Below are 18,613 nucleotides of genomic sequence, written 5' to 3' on the forward strand. Positions count from 1 at the left end.
AGACCAAACAATGCGTGCAGTTCTATGGCAGACAGATTATTTTCAGATTACACGTAATGTTAGTGTGTTCAGAACTACTCATGTGAAGTCACAACTGAACTATTGGCACGTCGATGACTTCACTTGCTGGAGCAAGTACCAAGCGGATGAACACTTTCCTGTCCGCGGGAAAAGGAGGGGTTTTTGAGTGGTGTCATAAATGTTTCTTTTTTACAAAAACTTGCTTGGTACAGGAGTGTATGGTAGCAAATTGTAGAGGAGGAAATTCTCTTCCCAATGGTATTAGGCACAATTAACATCTTTATTGCATAGGTGATGAAAAAAATATTATCGGAAATAAATTCCAGTTAGATTAAAAACACTTCATAAAAACAGCAAAATTTCCTCACACAAATAAAACAAAAAAAATTTTGAGATATGCGTTTTTTAGAACGGGGACCGAGGTAACAGTGCTGCAAATTCTAGCTTTCTAAGTACAGTATTACTCAAGTTAGGAAAGAAAACGGACAAATGACTATCGTGCCACCGCGCAAAACAGTTCCTTGTTGCCGTGAAACAGAGGTTTGCTGCACATGTCTCACAGAAAACATTTGTTTTCTGTTCCACCTTTCTTTCTTCGTAGCATAATTTACAACTCTTGTACTTCTCCATTTTTGGGGGCTTGTGCTGCAGCCCCTGAGTTTGATCATGAGGCGGAAACAGAGGACGTACATCGGAGTCTCCAGATTGTGGCTCATCAAATCCAAGCAGTTGCTCAGCCATTTTTCTTTTTTTCATCTCGTCTGGAGTGACATCTCGCCAAGATGCGTTTTTTTCGCCGTAGGAAGGTTTTTTCAAAATATGCATCCACACATATTTTTTTGTTTTCACGCATATCTTGATGATCTCCGTGGTGAAGAATAGCAGACAGATATCGATGGCTCTGGAGTAGCGCCGTGCGGTGTTGCGGCGCGCAATGCCAAAGTCGACCCCTGGCTGTCTCCTAGGAGAAAGCAGGACTCTCTGTGCTGCCGGCGGCAAGTAGTCCCGCCCGAATGACGTTGACACCCTGCAGATAACAGTTGTGACCTTCAGAACACTGATTTCTACCCGTCAGCGCGCAGCAAAAGCGGAACTTTTCGGAAGAGAAAACGAAGCTTACTGGGGCATGGCCGTTGACATTTCTGGTCGGCTTGACGCAGTTTCGCTGTCGATGCTGGAGTCTGAAGAGCTGAATTCGTCTTTGGAGTCATCACTATTGCTGTTAGCATCCACAGATGAGCACTCAGATGCGTTAAGTATCCGTGGAAACGGGCCAGCGCGCGATGTCGATGCCATTTTGCAAGCAAGGAGCGCCGGTTACGTCACTCCGAAGCTGTAAGAACGGGTGCGACGCAGCAAAAAAAAAATAAAACCGAACTCAAAATTGAAAAAAAGGTTGTTCTATTACCCACTGGATGCCGCCACTTGTCAAGGAGCGCTTCGAAAGCGGGAAAATTCGAATCGTGAAGCCATTGATAGCGGGCTATCGATGGGAATAGGCGCGGACAGGAAAGTGTTAAAAGCATGGTTGTTGCATTCTGTTTCAGATGTACGGTGAACGAAGAAGCCCACGGCACTTTATTTCATGAAGTTCCTGCAGGTTTAGAGCTCTGGAAAAGATGGCTGCAGATAATCCGAAAAAGAAACTGGCAGTCGAACAATATATCGAGTTATTCTGCAGTTGGGCAGCTTACATTTCTAGCGAAGTCACTTTCTTGAAAGCCAGTGCTGTAAAAGGATCTTGTAACAATCATATTTAGTCAGTGCCCATCATACCTAAGGGCAGTACCGCCAAAATTCCTTTACGGCAGCAGCATAAAGAAAATGTCAAGATGATTAACCTGTGGGCACCGTCTCTATATTCTTCAACCTGGGTCATCGGGCGCGAGCGAGAGACTTTAGACCGTTGAGTGGGTGGCTTGCATCAAGTACAGTGCGTTGCACAATTACATACACGCTGTATATTGCTTCTCGCAGCTAAGCCGCTCAATCCTTGGAGCTCACATTTCGCACAGAGATGGCATTTGGTTGGCAGTATTTTTAATACCAAATTTCCTGATTCGTTCAGAAGTCTGATGTTTCTATCGTATGCGGCGGCGGTGGCGAAACAAGAAAGCCGCTGCCCTCTCGATTCACCGGTGGCGCCATCTTGGGCTGTTTGCAATAACCTTTCGCTAAACAACGTTCATTTCTCCTTTTCTGTGGCACAGTTGTTGCAAACAGCACAAGATAGCGCTAGCAGTGTCGTTGTGCAGCGACTCTTCTTGCTTCGCCGCCGCCGCATATGCTAGAAACATCAGACTTCTGATTGAATGAGGGAAGTACTCGAAACAAATTTGGCATTAAAAAAATACTGCCAACCAAATGCTATCTCTATGCAAAAATTGAGCTGCAAGGATTCTGCGGTTTAGCTGGGAGGAGTATTCTATGGCGCGCATATAATTGAGCTGTAGACGAGGTAGTCGACCATGTAAATCCTCTTCCCGTCCATCAAGGCACGCCTTACTCATGCGGCAGACAAAATTAATATTACCAGCTGCTTTTATTGACCAAAAATAGGGTGTGATGAGGAATTATGCGCCTCGACTTCACAAATGCGAATTAAGGCTGAAGCGAACCTACACATACAGAAAAAAAATAGAGCTGGAACATACGCCTCAAATTGTGGCCCACTCTGAGCACAATTAAGTCTGGAACATCTTCGCAAGTTGCTAGCCATTTGTCACTTATCAAATCGCGTGCTTGCTTGCAAGCTCCTTTGTAAGTGGGAAAAACTATCAGTACCTGATGGGTTCTAATGTCGCTGTACTAGTGTGCGTCTCGCAGGAACCTTGTGAGCTGTGTTTATCGCGGAAATTGTAGAGAACAGGCGAATGACTTTGTTTTAGATATGTAAACACTCATTTATTGGGGAGGTACCATCCGACGAAATCTCGCTAGAAAAGGACCTGAAACGTACGCTACAGGCTGCTCTGCAAGATCAGCTTCACCCGACACGCACACCTCTCACAATGCTCTGCCGCGAGGTTGTAGTACACATACACCAGCATCACAAACGACAGTTGAATCCCGCTATAACGAAATTCACGGTGCACGAAAAAAAATTCGTTCTCGCGGAACTTCGTTATCGCAAAAATTTGACGTGAAACGCAGAAAGAATTGCCCAAGCAGCAGCAAAGGCGTTTAATGCCAAAAATCTGTAAGCTTGGTTTGCTTACGCTTCACGGCGAGCAACGCCGTCACGCGATTTTCGCACTCGGTCAGCAAACCCATTGCAACATCGTCGTCTCGGACAGCAACGAAATTCCTGATGACATCAAAAGCGTCCATCACCTGTACGGCGGTTGCCGCAGCCGGCGCTTCCTGTACGTCGTCGTCTTCTTCATCGGAAGAGTCCTTATCATTCCGGGCAGCTTTTATGATCTGCTCATCACTCACATCTTCGTGAACAACAACACAAGCGTCAGCGCCGATGTATTCGTCGAGCTCGAGATTAGGCGGCACGGTTCCTATTTCTCCAAGCGTTTTCCAGGCGGCCGCGATCCCCGGAGCCGGTGACGCCTCTTCGTCGTCGTCTGTAACGCCTGGTGTTAGGCCAGCAGAGTGTACGGGTCGACCTTCGGCAAATCCGGCGTGCCTGAAACAGTTCACAATTACTGAGCGCCCCAGTGTGCTCCAGGCAGCAGACATAATCTGCAGTGCCACGTACAAGTCCACCTTCGTGTCTCGGCCGGTTTCAGTGTTAAAAAGCAGCCGCTGAATTAACCTCCCGCAGTAAGCGCGCTTCAGGCTAAGAATCACGCCCTGATCGAGAGGCTGTAAGACAGACGTGCAATTGGGAGGGAAAAACCTCAGCTCCGTGTTAGTGAGCTTGACTTCGTCGGAGTGATGCGCTGAACAATTGTCCAAAAGCAAGCAAACTTTATGGCCCTGCCGCTTCATGTCGCGGTCGAATGCCATCATCCACTCGGTGAAAATAGCGCGGGTCATCCATGACTTGTTGTTCGCCTTGTACTGCACAGGTAGGCTACGAGTTCCCTTAAAACAGCGCGGCTTGGCACTTTTGCCTATGACTAACGGCGGACGCTTGTCCGAGCCATCCATGTTTGTGCAAAGCAGCACTGTGATGCGTTTTTTGCTGTGTTTGCCGCCGTGACAGCGCTGCCCCTTGAAGTCGAGCGTCCTAGCCGGCAACATCTCGTAGAATAGCCCGGTCTCGTCGGCGTTGTAAATGTCTGCAGGCGCGAAGTTGCTTAAAATTCCGGCCATGTTACTCGCCTTCCAAGCAGCTGCTCCGTCCACGTCTGCTGACATTGACTCGCCGCACAACACTTTTCCAACGATGTTATGGCGGGCCTTGAAACGGTTTAGCCAGCCAATGCTGGCTTTAAAATCATCAATGCCAAGTAGGCATGCATAGTTCAAGGCTTTCTGCTGGACGATGCTTCCGGACAGGGGGACGTTGCTGGCTCGTGCTTCCACAAACCACGCATGCACTGCTTTGTCCAACTCTTCATGGAGGGGCCGCGTCACCTTTTTGTGCTTCGAGGATGTGCCTGAAGCAAGTGCCATTCTCACGCTGTCCTTATTGCCTAGAATCGTTGACAGCGAACTTGCAGGAATTCCGAAGTCTTCAGCAATTGCCGCTTTCTTCCTTCCGCTTTCTGCTTGGGCGATTATTTGAGCTTTTTGCTCAAGGGAAAGAGTTTTGCGTTTTTTCACTTGCGTTGCCATCGTGTCCTGCGGATGAAAACTCGTCGTTGTCGAAGAGAAAGGCAGCGAGTGAACAACGCGACCACGACGCAAAGCCAAAATGGCGGAACTGCAATCACGTGATTTCATGCTTAATGTGGCTTTGGATTTGACTTGGACTTCTCGCCAATAAAACTAGTTTCGGTTTCGATTTTGAACGCGAAAATTTCGTTGAAGCGGAAACGCTCTGCAAAAATGGTTCGTTGTGCAGAGAAATTTAGGCCATTAATTCTTATAGGATACTCGCGGGGAATAAAAAATTATTCGTTGTCGCGGAAATTTCGTTGTGGCGGTATTCGTTGTGGCGGGATTCAACTGTAACATGATGCGCATCTTGCAGGCCGACCGTGCACTCTCAATGCAATCAGCTTACTGGCCGCGATGTCCCCGACTTCCATCGATTGCGCGCCGCTTCTTTTCCACGTGTCACCTAGCTGAACTTAGATCTCAGGTGATCCCAAATTATGCCGTGGATTTTTTTCGGATTTTATATAATGTCATATGTTATTCTCCTTCTTTAATTGGCAAAATTACAATACATCCATGCACCATTCATGCAGTGTAGATACCTGTTCTGAGTCATTTCTAGCCATTTAAAGCACTCCTGCAATATCAGATGTTTCTAACGTGTTTCCTTCGTAAAGTGCTCAAAGGATTCTGTTCAGGCTGCAGGCAAAAGATGCCAATGGCACAATTAAACCAATCGAACATCGTGCACACAATGCTTTTAGATTCAGAAACCGAAACTTATGACCGTTTTTAGCATGTTGGCCAAGCGCCCACTACATTTTCTGTCATCCGCAACACAAAATTTGAGCCGGAAAATCCTAAAAAAAAAAGAAAAAAAAAAAGGATAAAACGGCAGGATCAAATGCCACGCACTATAGTCTTTTTTTTTTTTTTTCTGCAATGTTTATTGTTTCGGGGCATAAAAGGAATGTTATGAAAGGTATGGAGAAATAAATGTATAAAGGTTGGCTGATGTTAATGAAGTCTAGAAGTGAACGATGATGCGGTACCTGTCCAAGCGGCATATGACAACGGATTATGGGAGGAGAGGCCAGCTGCCACCAGGTGCCTGATCCGCGTCGGCTACAACGCTGGACATTCCCACAGCAGGTGGTGGATGTCGGCTCCAGCATCTCTGGACTTGCAGACGGGGCACCCAGGGGGGGGATATAATTTCGAAACTGAGGCCATTTACGCCATTACAACCTACATGGAGAGTCATCTGTTAGCACCGCGTAGCGGTCAACCCGTGCAACGCAACGTCGCGGCGACCGGTGAGCCCATTGAAATCGAGGGGCACTTCAGGCATGCTCTTGAGGAAGCATCGACCCGGCGGAGAACAGCAGCGCCATTTTAGTAGTCATGATGCGGAGGCGCGTGCAGCTATGCTTTGAGCATTGCCGTTTGGCACATTCATAGAGTTTCTTGTAGCCATCGTAAAGTTGGTTACTTGGCCACCAATGTATGGGTGTGCGAATATTTTAAATTTAGAATACGAATCGAATATGTTTTTTATAATATTCGCATTCGAAAACCGGCATAGGGAGTTTCGAAAATAATCGAAAATACCGCAAATGTTGGAATTGACCGCAGTTTCACACCACTGTGCGCTTCAACGCAATGCTTGAACTCGTGAACTGTGCAGTAAAACATCTTCCAAACGTGACGGCGCCGTTTTGTGAAACAGGACCTTCCTTTTAGAGAAGAGGCCCTTCCCTCCCAACAGTGTGCACCACAAAGTGAAACACTTCACAAAACCAAACAATATAAAAAAAAAAAAAAACATTGTTCTCACTTCGGTTTCATCTCAAATGCTGACAACCATTGTACAGGTGTTTATCAGATAAAATTACTGTGATGTAAACTGTTCTAGGTAGTTATTTTAGGGCCATCTGATAATTCTAACTTTCGATTAATTCGAACATTTTTTCAGAGGACCAGAAAAAGGCCCCTTGAAGGCCAAATTAACGAGAGTTTACCGTATTCAGCAGTGATATTATAGTTCCACTGGGCCTCATGCTGGTCCTTTCTCTACCAAAAAGAAAAAGTAACAGTACAGTAGAACCCCTTATTAGTAAAGTCACTGTGACCAGCAAAAATATTTTCTATATCAGGGTCTTTACTATATCAGTTGTTGGTGATGACATGGTTCTGAAGATGCTGTCTGGTAGTTAAATAGGCACTTCTGAGCACGTCTTGTTGCTTAATGTAAAAAAAAAAAAAAAAAGCTCTGAAATATCTTTTATTTCACTTTACCATTCCTTTGTGCAATTTTTTTGTTATAAAAATTTAACATCTTGTGGAAGTACCTCTTAAGCATGAGGACAACATGGCTACGAATGCATCCAAGTTCGATTTCATGTGAAAACAAAAGCCTTGCATGGACATGGTGCCACTTGCTGTTTGTCTTTTAAAAGGCAATAAATGATAAATGCGTGTGGCAGTCACGTGCTGTAAGACCCCGTTTCTTCCCCTTCCCTATTTCTTGCTGCACTTTTACTCTCCTTTACTTTCTGAACGGACCACGCCGCCTCCTTTTCATGTTTGTACACAGCTTTACTTTTTATTTTTTTCCTACGCGCTGCGTGCTTTCCCTCACGACTCCAAGGCCTTCGTAAAGTAGGCTTCTCCTGAATGCTGCTAAGCTAAGGTGGTAAAGCCACTTAAACGAACTCTCGCTGTTATTTTTCCTTTTTTCAAATACAAAAAATCTTTGCCTCGTCATTCTAGGTAGTGCGCGGGCGGCGATGTCATACCGTGGGATTCGTTGCTGCAGCCAGGCGCACTTTACTGTAACCGATTTTTACCATAAACGTCTTTACTATAAAGGGGGGAAAATGTACAGTTGTCTATGGAAGATGAACTGGGATTTCAGTTTCACTTTACTATATCAGAGTTTTTACTACATCCGAGTTTATATAGCGGTGTTCTACTGTATACAGAATCGGGTATATTTACACACAGGTTTAGTCGTCTTAGTAGGTTGTGCACTTCTGTGTAATTCTAGTTTAATATTGTCTGCAAATGCCATGTGAATTCTGAAATAAACAAGAATAGTGTTTGCTGTTCTTTATTTATTTATTTTTTACTGGTCAGGTATTCGATTCGATATTTAAAAGCATTTTGTTCCCATATTCGTATTCAAAAATTTCAATATTTGCACGTCCCTGCGAAAATGGTTTCTATCTGAAAAACGAGATGGCGCCACTAGGCTGACGGTGCATGTGACTGTGTACGATAAACGAAAAGCGCAGATGTGACAGCCGTACATAGTAAAATCACTCAGAATGCAATTTTAAAACTTCCGAATGTTCATTTTTGGTTTGATGTGTACATAGTGGAGTATGTAGGTCCGCGAGCAGACGACACGCAGGATCGCGCTAAACACACTCATGACTGGCTGGAGGGCTCCTAGCTTTCACACTGCTGCAAGGTGATGAGATAGTGTGTGTATTGTCAGACTTTCGTTAATTTGAATATGAGCGGGTTCCCAGCAGCTAATTCGGACGGCGAATTGTGTAGAGGTACGACCCGCGCAGCCCAAAATGTCCACGCAACTGCCTCCCCATTAGGTCAAGACCACAGTGTACCCCATTTCCGAAAATCCCAGTCGCGTAGTTTGGGTTTCGCTTCCTATCGTGTCATCCTGCAGCTGCGATCGGGTGCGCGCATCGGCCAGTCGCGGCGTTTCGGGCGCTGCTTTACGCGTCACTGTTTTTGTTTTGCGATGGCGTCACGCAGTTTCAAACCTTTTTCTTGCTCAAATATCCCTTGCGAGCATCCACATACTGTGTTCAATACGCTGAAACTGCGCGTTGTTTATGTGCAGTTTGAACTCACTGCGCGCTTCTCCGCAATGGTCTGACTATGCAGTGAAGCATCCTCAGAACGCGACGGGGCCGTTTTGCCAACAAGGGACCACCACCACGATAGCTGCGTCGCGCTGCGAAAAGGGTGGCGGAGGCATTTACGGATTATTCAGCGTTCCTGACAGTGTGCACAAGGCGAAGCACTTTTCGAAATCAGGAAAGAACTTAGTTCTCACCTGGGTTTCATCTCGGATGTAGACAACCATCATGCAGCTGTTAGCGAGATAAAATTTCTCTGATACAAAGCTCATTGGCAGTTTTCTCAGCCCCATTCAATAAGTTGAACTTCGATTAATTCATATTTTGTTTTTTTTTCTGGCCTCTTGAATACCGAATTAACGGGAATTTACTCTTATTGTGCAACAATATGACAGCTCCACACAGTTTCATGCAGGCCCATCCTGTACAAAAAACTGGTATACTTTATGCTGTTTAAACAAAACGAACAATAATTGCCTTTTTTTTTTTTCTTCAGTTTTCACTAATCAGACATTCGGTATTTAAAGGCCTTCTTTTTCCACAATCGTATTTGAAATATTTAATATTCGCACACCCCTAGAAACAAGGTGTTATGCACTTATGTAATATATTACATCAGGATTCCTGTTTTGTGCTTTTTGCATATTTGGTTTGCCATCTAGCTAAAATACACGCCAATGGTTTTTCATGATTGTAAGAAATGCAATTAAGGTAAAATTGTCTCTCTGACTCTCATCCTGTCATCACCCTGAGATATGGGATCTTATTCTGCCAATTTAGAAAGAGGGGAGGGGGGTAATAAATTTCTAGCTTTTTTTTTTTTTTTTGGACTCCGAGTATGGGAAACTGCTTGCTAACTTGAAATGAGCGTTGTTATGCTTATTTCTGAGATGTATTTTTTTTTCACAGTTGCAAAGGGCTGTAAGTTCTTGCACTGGTGTTATAAGTGATGTGATTAAATGCACTACATGAGAGATCTCTGTGGCTCTGTTGGAGGTCTCGGCTCTACATGTGTTGTTTTTGACTCTGTTCCTTGTGCAGTGGAAACAAAGCGTTCCAAGCGGATAACCAGCATCTTCCACACGCCAAAGCACCATCGGACAAGCCGGTCATCCTACAGGTCCCCAGCCCACCGAAGCCCCATGTACAGAAGGTGAGAATTCACAGCACATTTTTGGCATCGTTTATTCCTAGCAAAACCAACCCCAGTTCATGGCAATTAAATGTGATGTACCGACCTCCGTGTACCAAATTCATCAGTACTCTTCAATGGTGATTAGTGGGAAATGCAAGCAGCCCCTGCAGCTTTCACTCTTACTGCATCATACTGGCTGGCACCGCAATTCACATTTGAAAACAGTGTAAAGCACGAGGACATAGTACAGTGAAACCACGTTATAATGAATTCTGGTAGAGCTAATCCTTGAATAATTACAACTAGCAGCTGTTTCCATTAACGAGTAAAGAATCCAAAGAAATGCAATATTTCAATTGTTTGAATCGCCCACTACAGAAGTGTGCTTAATTCGCCTGCGCGATTGTATGCTGCGCCATCTAGGAGCAGAGGAGCAAAAACTAGCATCAACAGCTGGCAGGCATGTGACCGGCACATCATTGAACCATTTCCTCACCATGCCGTGCGCTCCTGCCACCACTTCAATCGAATCGTGCATGTGTGCTGCACTCCGCAAGTTTGTTGACTCCGACACGCAAATCAGTTTCGCTTGAGACGACAATCAAGACTTAACTGTCGAGAGCGGATGCAGGAAAAGGACATTGCCGCAGTCTTTAGCTGTTGCACTTAGCACTGTGTTGAAAATCTGGAATGTGACACAGAAGATTAATCACATCCACTTGAAAGGTGCTGTTCAGAACAGTCGTAAGTTGTGAACACAACGTCTGGCATTTGAGACTTTTTATCACTGCTGATGACAACTTGAGTTCTTGAATTGACCGACATTCCTGATCAGCTGACTGCTGCAGATGCAACTGGTGATGATGACTGGGAAGAGAAAAGAGCTCTAAAGAGTATTTGTATGGGGGGCAACATCGTGCTTGAGAGTTCATTTTTGCTCTCTAAGACGGAGCAAAAGACAGAATTTCGCGTTTATACCAAGCTTTTAATTAAGGAGTTCTACATTTTCCCAACTTTATGTCGTCCATATTAAAGCACCTTGAAGCTCGGTTTTGTTAGCAGACTTGCAGGGATTTGTGGGTATACATTTAGAGCAAATATCTGATTATAAGGGCGAATTCTTTTGACAAATCTAACTTTCTTATAACGTGGTTCGACTGTAGTGAAAACTTGGGACTGACGGGAGCTTGACTGGGCTACACGTGGGCAAAGAATCAGTTTCTCATGACAGCAGTCTTGGAAGGGAGGAGATGACAACTGCTTGCTCCCTTCCCATGGCACAGGGTTGACAGTGTTTGTGTGCCAGTGGTGGCAGAGCTGCAGTGTCATTATCACCTGAGCGATGTTTGCATTGCAGAGTAAAGCTAAATGGAAGTCTTATTTTTGCAGTGAACAAGCAGTGTAGTGCAGATTTCTATAGTTGGTTAAGCTTGAGGCCCTGCCTGTCTTGGAATGCTTATCCACGTTTTTGGTTTCAAGTAACAGGGGATGTACGTGAGTGTTTTCTAGCGATTACTTTTTCAAAATGGCACATTTTGCTGATAAATGCAAGGACTGAGTGACAGTGAGCTTTCAAAGGTTGGCTGTTGTTGGAAAATAATGCAACAAAATATGTGTGCAGCGAAATTTAAACCAAAGGTTTTTTTTTCGCACTACTACTGCTAATCTTCCTCCTCCCCCCTTCCCTCCCCCTTGCGGGTTAGTGTCCAAGCGGTTTTACGACTGTTTCATTCCTCATCTTTCTCTCTGGATTTAGGAAACGTCATGCCGCACACAACAACTCTTCAACGAGTAGCTCGAGTGATGACGAGCTCCGCTTTGAACGGCGCAAGGCCCGCAGCATGGTCCGCGCCCGCAACCGCTGCCTGCCGCTCAACTTCCAGGAGAAGGACCTCTTCGAGGGTGTGCTTCGTGATCGGGCCAAGATCGGCTCTAGCCTGGCCGACGTTGATCCCATGCAGGTTGACAAGGATGTGAGTGCTGCTACCGTTTGGAGCATCCATTTTCTTGCTAAATGACATCTTCACTGGTAGTACCTGATGCATTGTGAATGAAAGCATAGAAATGTGATGCGTTGATGTGTACAGTGCATTCTGGAAGTGTCTGAGGATTTGTAGTATGTAAGTAGAGCTGGTAAGCTTAGTTCCCTGGGGAAATTGTATGCAACTGCCCCTTTGTCTCGGCGCAGGTGATGTTTGATCGTGTCGGTGGCCTGGACGGACACATTCAGCAGCTGAAGGAGATGATCCTCTTTCCACTCATTTACCCCGAAGTGTTTGAGCGCTTCAAGATCTCGCCACCAAGGGGAGTGTTGTTCTACGGACCTCCTGGTGAGTCTGGCTCTGCGTCTACTTGTTATGTTTGTGCCAAGCCGTTCTGTTGGCTCTGTAGTCTACCCGTCTCACTGCTTGGCGTAACTGCGTGCAGCATTGCTGCTGGGAAGCATAAAATTAAGATTGCACCTTAGTAGTTGGAGTAGTGACAATCCTACTGTGCTTGTTTAATTTAGCCATTTTTGTTGAACCATAATGATTGCTTGAATAAGTTGGCAGATCGGTTAAAAGCAAAGATTGAAAAACATCAGAGCTCTCTGCAACACTATGGTCATAGTGACAGTGTTTAGATTGAGGCTGAAAGCAAACCATGTGTGTACTGTGCAGTGCCAGTGCACAAGAACCCCAGGTGGTTGAAATTTCTGGTCCACTCCATTGCAATGCCCCTCCGTAGCCAGAGTCACTTTGAGGCTTTGAACCCCATAAAACATACCAAACCCGAACTGCTACTTTGTCAGCTGTGAAAAGCTGGTGAGTGCCGTGCTGTTGTATTTTGAAAGTTATTTCATCTTGGAAGTTCTGAAAAAAGGTGTCAGTACAACTCTACTTAATGCATTTGTTTGCATTGGAAGCACCATCACTGTCATGGCAACTGGCGTCATATTTTGTTGGTGACCCTGTAAGCTTCGCTGTCAATGTTCCTCAAGTCCCCTGAAAGGCCTTGCTCGCCCCACCATACATTCTGGGGAAACGAAGCTCTTTATTCCCGGCTTTCGCAAGCATAGGTTGACATGGTACCTTCTTTCCCCTGCTCTCTCGTTATTTCATTCCCTCTACTTCTTAAAATTCAGTTTGCTCAGAAACTAAAGCTTTGCAAGCATCAAACTGTGTAGTTTTCGATAAGCATTTCCTGTTCGATTCAGTCTAAACTTTCTCTGCTTGGATTATTCAAACCTCCTAAACATTCGAATATTATGAATTTCTAGTTCGCCTAAATTGTCAACGAAACATTGCAACATACCCAAACGGCAGTGTCTTGCACTTCTTCGTAGTGTTGACCTCTAGCATGTGCTGGCGAAAGCGTGCATGCGGCAGTGTGCGGTGAGGCAGCAAGAGCCACCGCGGCATGGCTTGCGTCTCTGAAAATGGGTTGCAGCAATAACACGTCTTGTCACTGAAACAAGGAAGGTGCGGAAGCGGCGTGGCTTGTTTAGGGACGAGTGAGGATATGGCACGCTCAGCTTATGCTGGTGTGTATGTGGAAGCAATTATGCTTGTGACTTGTTGGTCCCCAAGAGTCACACCAATATGTGTGTCACGCAGGCACAGGCAAGACCCTGGTGGCTCGGGCGTTGGCCAATGAGTGTGGCCGGGGCGACTCGCGGGTGGCCTTCTTCATGCGCAAGGGTGCCGACTGCCTCAGCAAGTGGGTCGGCGAGTCTGAGCGACAGCTGCGGATGTTGTTTGACCAGGTGAGAGGGCTCACTGGGTCGAGCTGACGAGGGTGAGAAACGCCGCTGCAGGGATAAGGGACGCACAACCACCACCGCCACTACTACTGTCCAACAGGGCACCTTCTAAAGCCAGTGTTGTTATAGATTCGTTGGAATTATCTTTTGCAAGTGTAATGGCTGTTGTTGAGTGTCTCATAATCATTGCAGTCTTTAACTGCTTTATTGAGTTTTTGGCTTTGGTGTTTGGGAATTTGAAAAGCCTGGTTAATGCATAGGAAGTGTTGTTCTTACCTTAGGTTCTGTTACTAGGAGGAGCATGATTAGTTGTCTTTCGGTAGTAATGAAAAGCTCCCAGTACCAGTGAACCAAATTCTTCCCCTATGCAAGAAGAACTGTTCTTGGGAGAGAGCTATGGTCAGCTGGCTGAATTTTTAAAATGTTGTACATTACCTTAGAGCAGGTAACCTATTAGCAAAACTCTCGTGTGATTTTCATATATTTATCACTTACGTTGCGTTGAAAAAAGTGGCAAGTAGAGGTGTGTGTGTGTGTGTGGGGGGAATTGACAGTCATTGGATTTGGGCTTCTTCGTGTCACTGAAGTGCCTGGTCTCTTGTCTCCCTCACTTGTTGCGTAGGCCTATTCTATGCGTCCGTCCATCATCTTCTTCGATGAAATTGACGGCCTGGCCCCCGTGCGGTCGACGCGGCAAGACCAGATTCATAGCTCCATCGTGTCCACGCTGCTTGCCCTGATGGACGGCCTCGACTCCCGAGGCGAGGTGGTTGTCATCGGGGCCACTAACCGTATTGACGCCATTGACCCCGCGTTGCGGCGGCCGGGACGCTTCGACCGCGAGTTCCACTTCTCGCTACCATGCCACAAGGTGAACACTGTTCGGATGCCTGTTTCATCAGGCATCTGCTATGCGTTATCAAAAGAAACGAAGAAAAAATAAAAGTCACAGATGTAGGAACATGTGAGTAGAGGTAGAATAGCGCAGTAAAGCCTCATTATATCAGTCGTAGGGTCTTGAAAAATGTCAACTGCTATGCGTTATCAAAAGAAACAAAGAAAAAATAAAAGTCACAGATGTAGGAGCATGTGAGCAGAGATAGAATAGTGCAATAAAGCCTCATTAAATCAGTCGTAGGGCCTTGAAAAATGTTCGAATTAACCGAACGCAGCTAAGAGTCTGGATTCAGGCTAAATATTTTATTGTGAAAATGTGCTGCACATACCAGTCTTGTTTTATTTGAATTCTAGGCCCTCTGCTGGTTTCGAGGAAAGGAAAAGCACGTTTCTGAGGGCACCTGAATACCCCAGTGAGGAAGCAAACAAATGCAAAAAATAGAGAGAAACTAGACACTCACTTTTGCTGCTAGCTAGCCTTTGTCTTGTTTGTTCTTTTGCTCGTTTCATGTTTCTGAGCTGCAGCAGCACAGGAATGCAAACCAATAAACGGGCGAAACTGAACACTGGATGGCAACGGGGGCTGGTGTTCACGTTTATTTTGCATTGCAGCCCTAAACGTGTCACGAGTCTGCATTTGGTCTGTGAAGGCGTACTGGGAGCAGTGTTTTGTTTGGAAAGGAATACTCGTGTCATTCTTTTTCAGTCTCAGATTCTCACGCCGATATGTGAAACTTGTTGAATTAATTGTCGTTGGTGTTGGTGGCCTCTGCCGCTAGTAAAAAGCCTTATGTTGCACTGTATGTACCAGCTGCTGTTTTGAAATTGCACCTCCTAATTTGTATTAACCTGTATTCATCAGGCCCGCCTGAGCATCCTGGAGATCCACACCCGCGACTGGGTTCCCCCGCCGGGCCAGGCGCTGCTGTCGGAGCTGGCTGCCCGCTGCACTGGCTACTGTGGGGCCGACCTCAAGGCCCTGTGCTCGGAGGCCGCCCTGGTGGCCCTCAGGCGCAGTTTCCCCCAGATCTACACCACCAAGGAGAAGCTGCAGCTCAACATTGACTCTGTTCAGGTGTGTGCCACCTCCCCTCTACCAGTGCGCCCGGCAGTAGCGAATGCAAAACTCTTGTTCCAGCTTTGCTCGACGCCTCTGCCTATTGAGTCCTCTTGTTGCATTTTGCAGAACCGGAGCATGCACAATATGTCAAGAATCAATAAGGAGTGCCTCCTTTTGACTAAGAAGTCTAAATGTCCGTTGTTTCAGCCACTGTCATCACATTCCTGTGTGACTGAAACAAGAGGGACATTTTGACTTCCCTATCAAGAGGAGGCACTTCTTCTCGGTTCCTGACATTGCAACCAAAAAGAGAACACTGATATAGAACAGAATTTAGATTAGGAAATCTGAACTGCCGCACATGCGAGTTGGTGCGAGTCAGCTGCGCTGCATGAGCGTACCTGGGTTGTGTGTCTCTTTCTAAATAGTGAAGAAGTTACTTTAGGGATCTGCAAAAGTTGTCCTTAGTAACAGAGTGTCTGTTATAACCATGTCTCTTGTATGCAATGTTGTTAACATGGCAAACATAGGAAAACTATCCAAACCATTTTAAAGTGTCTCTTATAACCAAATGTCTCTTGTAACCATGTACCTTTATCTTGTAGTAAAAGCTCGTTAATTCAAATTCCACGGGGCCGCCAGGCCAGTTCGAATTAACCAAAATTCGAACTAATGAAAGTGAGCAAAAATGAAGGCGTTTGATGCCCGGAGGGCACGAAAAGCATTTATTTAGCAAAAAAGTCTGTTATCATCTTCTGCTTCCTCTCTCTGAGGGCTACCGTACTCACTCGGTCTTCTAGCATGCGAATGCGACGCAGGGAGTCTTCTTCCCCCTCTTCAAAGCTGAAGAAAAGGCGCGCGACATTCAGCGCTCCCATAACTTCTGCCGCGGATGGACGCACGGGCTCTTGCTCCTCGTCGTCGTCCTCGTCTTCTGCCTCTTCTGGGACAGACTGCTCCCCAACAATTTCAGCGACAATGTCCTCATCACTTAGGGCACCGCACACTGCTGCATCGCTGTCTACTCCAACGTAATCATCAAAACTGACGTCCTGCAGCACAGCACGCACAGCCGCAGGCAGAGGCTCCGGACTCCCATCGTCGCCACTTTCTTTCATACTTCCGGCAGCAAAGCCACAGTGGTGGAAGCAGTTTGCAATTGTGGACGGCGTGACCTGCTCCCATGCACGCACCAACATGTGCATTGCTGTGAGCAATGTGATGGTGCTGGTCTTCTGGTTTCCAGTGCACAAAGTCATGCGCTCGATCATGTGGCGCCTATAGAAACATTTGATGTTTCTGACCACCCCCTGATCCATCGGCTGCAAGGCCGCAGTCGTGTTGGCGGGCAAAAAGACGAGCCTTGTGGCTTTCAGCTCGGCGTCGACTTTGTGTGCCGAGCAGTTATCCACAATGAGGAGAACTTGACGCTTCCCTAGCTCCATCCTCCGATCGAATTTCAAGAGCCATTTTTTAAACAATTCGCCCGTCATCCACGCCTTGCTGTTGGCGGAGTATTCCGTCGGCAGCGTCCTAATGTTCTTGAAACATCTAGGCTTATGTGCCTTGCCGACAACAAAAAGAGGGACCTTCTCCGTCCCGGTCATATTAGCGGCGACCAGAACAGTAATCCGCTCTTTGCTTCGCTTGCCGCCAGCGCAGCTGTCCCCTTTAAATGTTACTGTTCTGTCGGCTGGAGCTTATAAAACAAAGCCGTCTCATCAGCATTGAATATATCATGTGCCGAGTAGCTTTCTAAGTACTGCTGCAGAGCACCGCTTCGCCACGTGGCACAAGTTCTGCATCCACTTCTTTGGCTTCTCCAGACAACAACCGGAAGACAAGATTATGTCTGTCTCTAAAGCGGTGAAACCATCCTTCGGAGGCGACAAAATCTTCCACATTCAAGCGCAGGGCGAAATCGGCCGCCTTCGCCATGATAATTGGGCCGCTCAGTGGAATGTCAGCGCTTCTCATTTCTTTCACCCACGTGATCACAGTGGTCTCAATTTCTGGATACTTGGCTAACCGAAGCCTTTTTCTGTTGCTGGCGAAATCTTCGGCTTCATAGGCATCCTCGATGGCCTTCCTATTTCGGACGTACGTCGACAACGTGCTTGGTGGAATCCCGTGCTTTTTCGCGATTTCCACTTTGCTGGCCTTCCGTTCATCCACCTCGCGTAAAATAGCCACTTTCTCCTTCACCGTCTTGGCACAGTATTTCCCACGCGAACACATCTCGCGGACACAAGCTCACAACAAGCGGCGTGCAAAACGAGGGCTCACGAAATGCAACACGAAACCGTGGTCGATAACACTAAAACGTCGTTCCTCGAAGGAGTCGCGGCAGGAAAGACTGTTTAGTACTTGCTCCAGCACCCTAGCGGCGCCCCGATGGTTGTGCCATCTATCGTTCTGCCGTGAAAGCTTCCAACGATGGTTTTTAACAGCGCCGCTTGGCGGCGCGCAGTTCGAATTATGGGTGGCGGCGCCAATTTTTGAGTGAATTAACGAGCTGTTACGCGCATAGACTTCTATGCACTGCGGACCGGACCACGATGACTATTTCGAATTATCCAAAATTTCGAATTAACGAGTTGTGAATTAACGAGCTTTCACTGTAATGATGGAAGCCTCTTCGCTGGGCATTACAGTTGAAAATTTTGTCTCATTGCCACCGCCACTCCCGCAAAACCAGTTCATAAGCTTCGAACTTGCGGCTCACAGCGCAGTTGTTGCTTTGGCATAAATGATAGCCGCCTCCTTGAACGCTGCACGGAACAAGCACCGAATGCTTTTTGGATTGGAGAGCTCGTGACGAAGCGTGTAGTCGGTCGTAATCAAAAGTGCGAACTCAACGAATGATCGGTGTCTGCTCTTTTATCAACCATCGGCACTCCCTGGAAGTGCCGCCGTGTCACTTGACCCGACGCAACTGACGTACAAAAAGGCAGCGTCGCCGCAATTTCAACAGCGGCCCTTCCGTAAGCTATCAATGTTCCGTAAGTTGCGATTTGGGCTACACACTAAAAGTTAAGAAAAATTCTTCCTGAGAAGCACGCGCAGTAACTGAATGTTGCACTTAAAGCCATAGTGCAAACAAATTTGCTGTAGTCTCCCTGATATGGTTTTTGTCTTATTAACAGTGC

General features: G+C 46.4%; 1 protein-coding gene across 4 annotated transcripts in view; it reads left to right on the forward strand.

Moving 5' to 3' along the window:
• LOC146178453 (ATPase family AAA domain-containing protein 2-like) overlaps positions 1–18,613 on the forward strand; it is a 58,132-nt gene that overhangs the window by 12,639 nt on the left and 26,880 nt on the right. For all 4 annotated transcript variants that reach the window (XM_084578280.1, XM_084578281.1, XM_084578282.1 and 1 more), the window contains exons 7-12: positions 9,672–9,783; positions 11,522–11,738; positions 11,954–12,095; positions 13,362–13,510; positions 14,130–14,378; positions 15,267–15,479. In XM_084578280.1, the coding sequence (XP_084434406.1) occupies positions 9,672–9,783; positions 11,522–11,738; positions 11,954–12,095; positions 13,362–13,510; positions 14,130–14,378; positions 15,267–15,479 (1,082 nt within the window). The remainder of the gene's footprint in view (positions 1–9,671; positions 9,784–11,521; positions 11,739–11,953; positions 12,096–13,361; positions 13,511–14,129; positions 14,379–15,266; positions 15,480–18,613) is intronic.

Source organism: Amblyomma maculatum, chromosome 9 (genome assembly GCF_055883805.1).
Source record: "Amblyomma maculatum isolate TAMU_Amacu chromosome 9, ASM5588380v1, whole genome shotgun sequence".
NCBI classification, from domain to species: Eukaryota; Metazoa; Arthropoda; class Arachnida; order Ixodida; family Ixodidae; genus Amblyomma; species Amblyomma maculatum.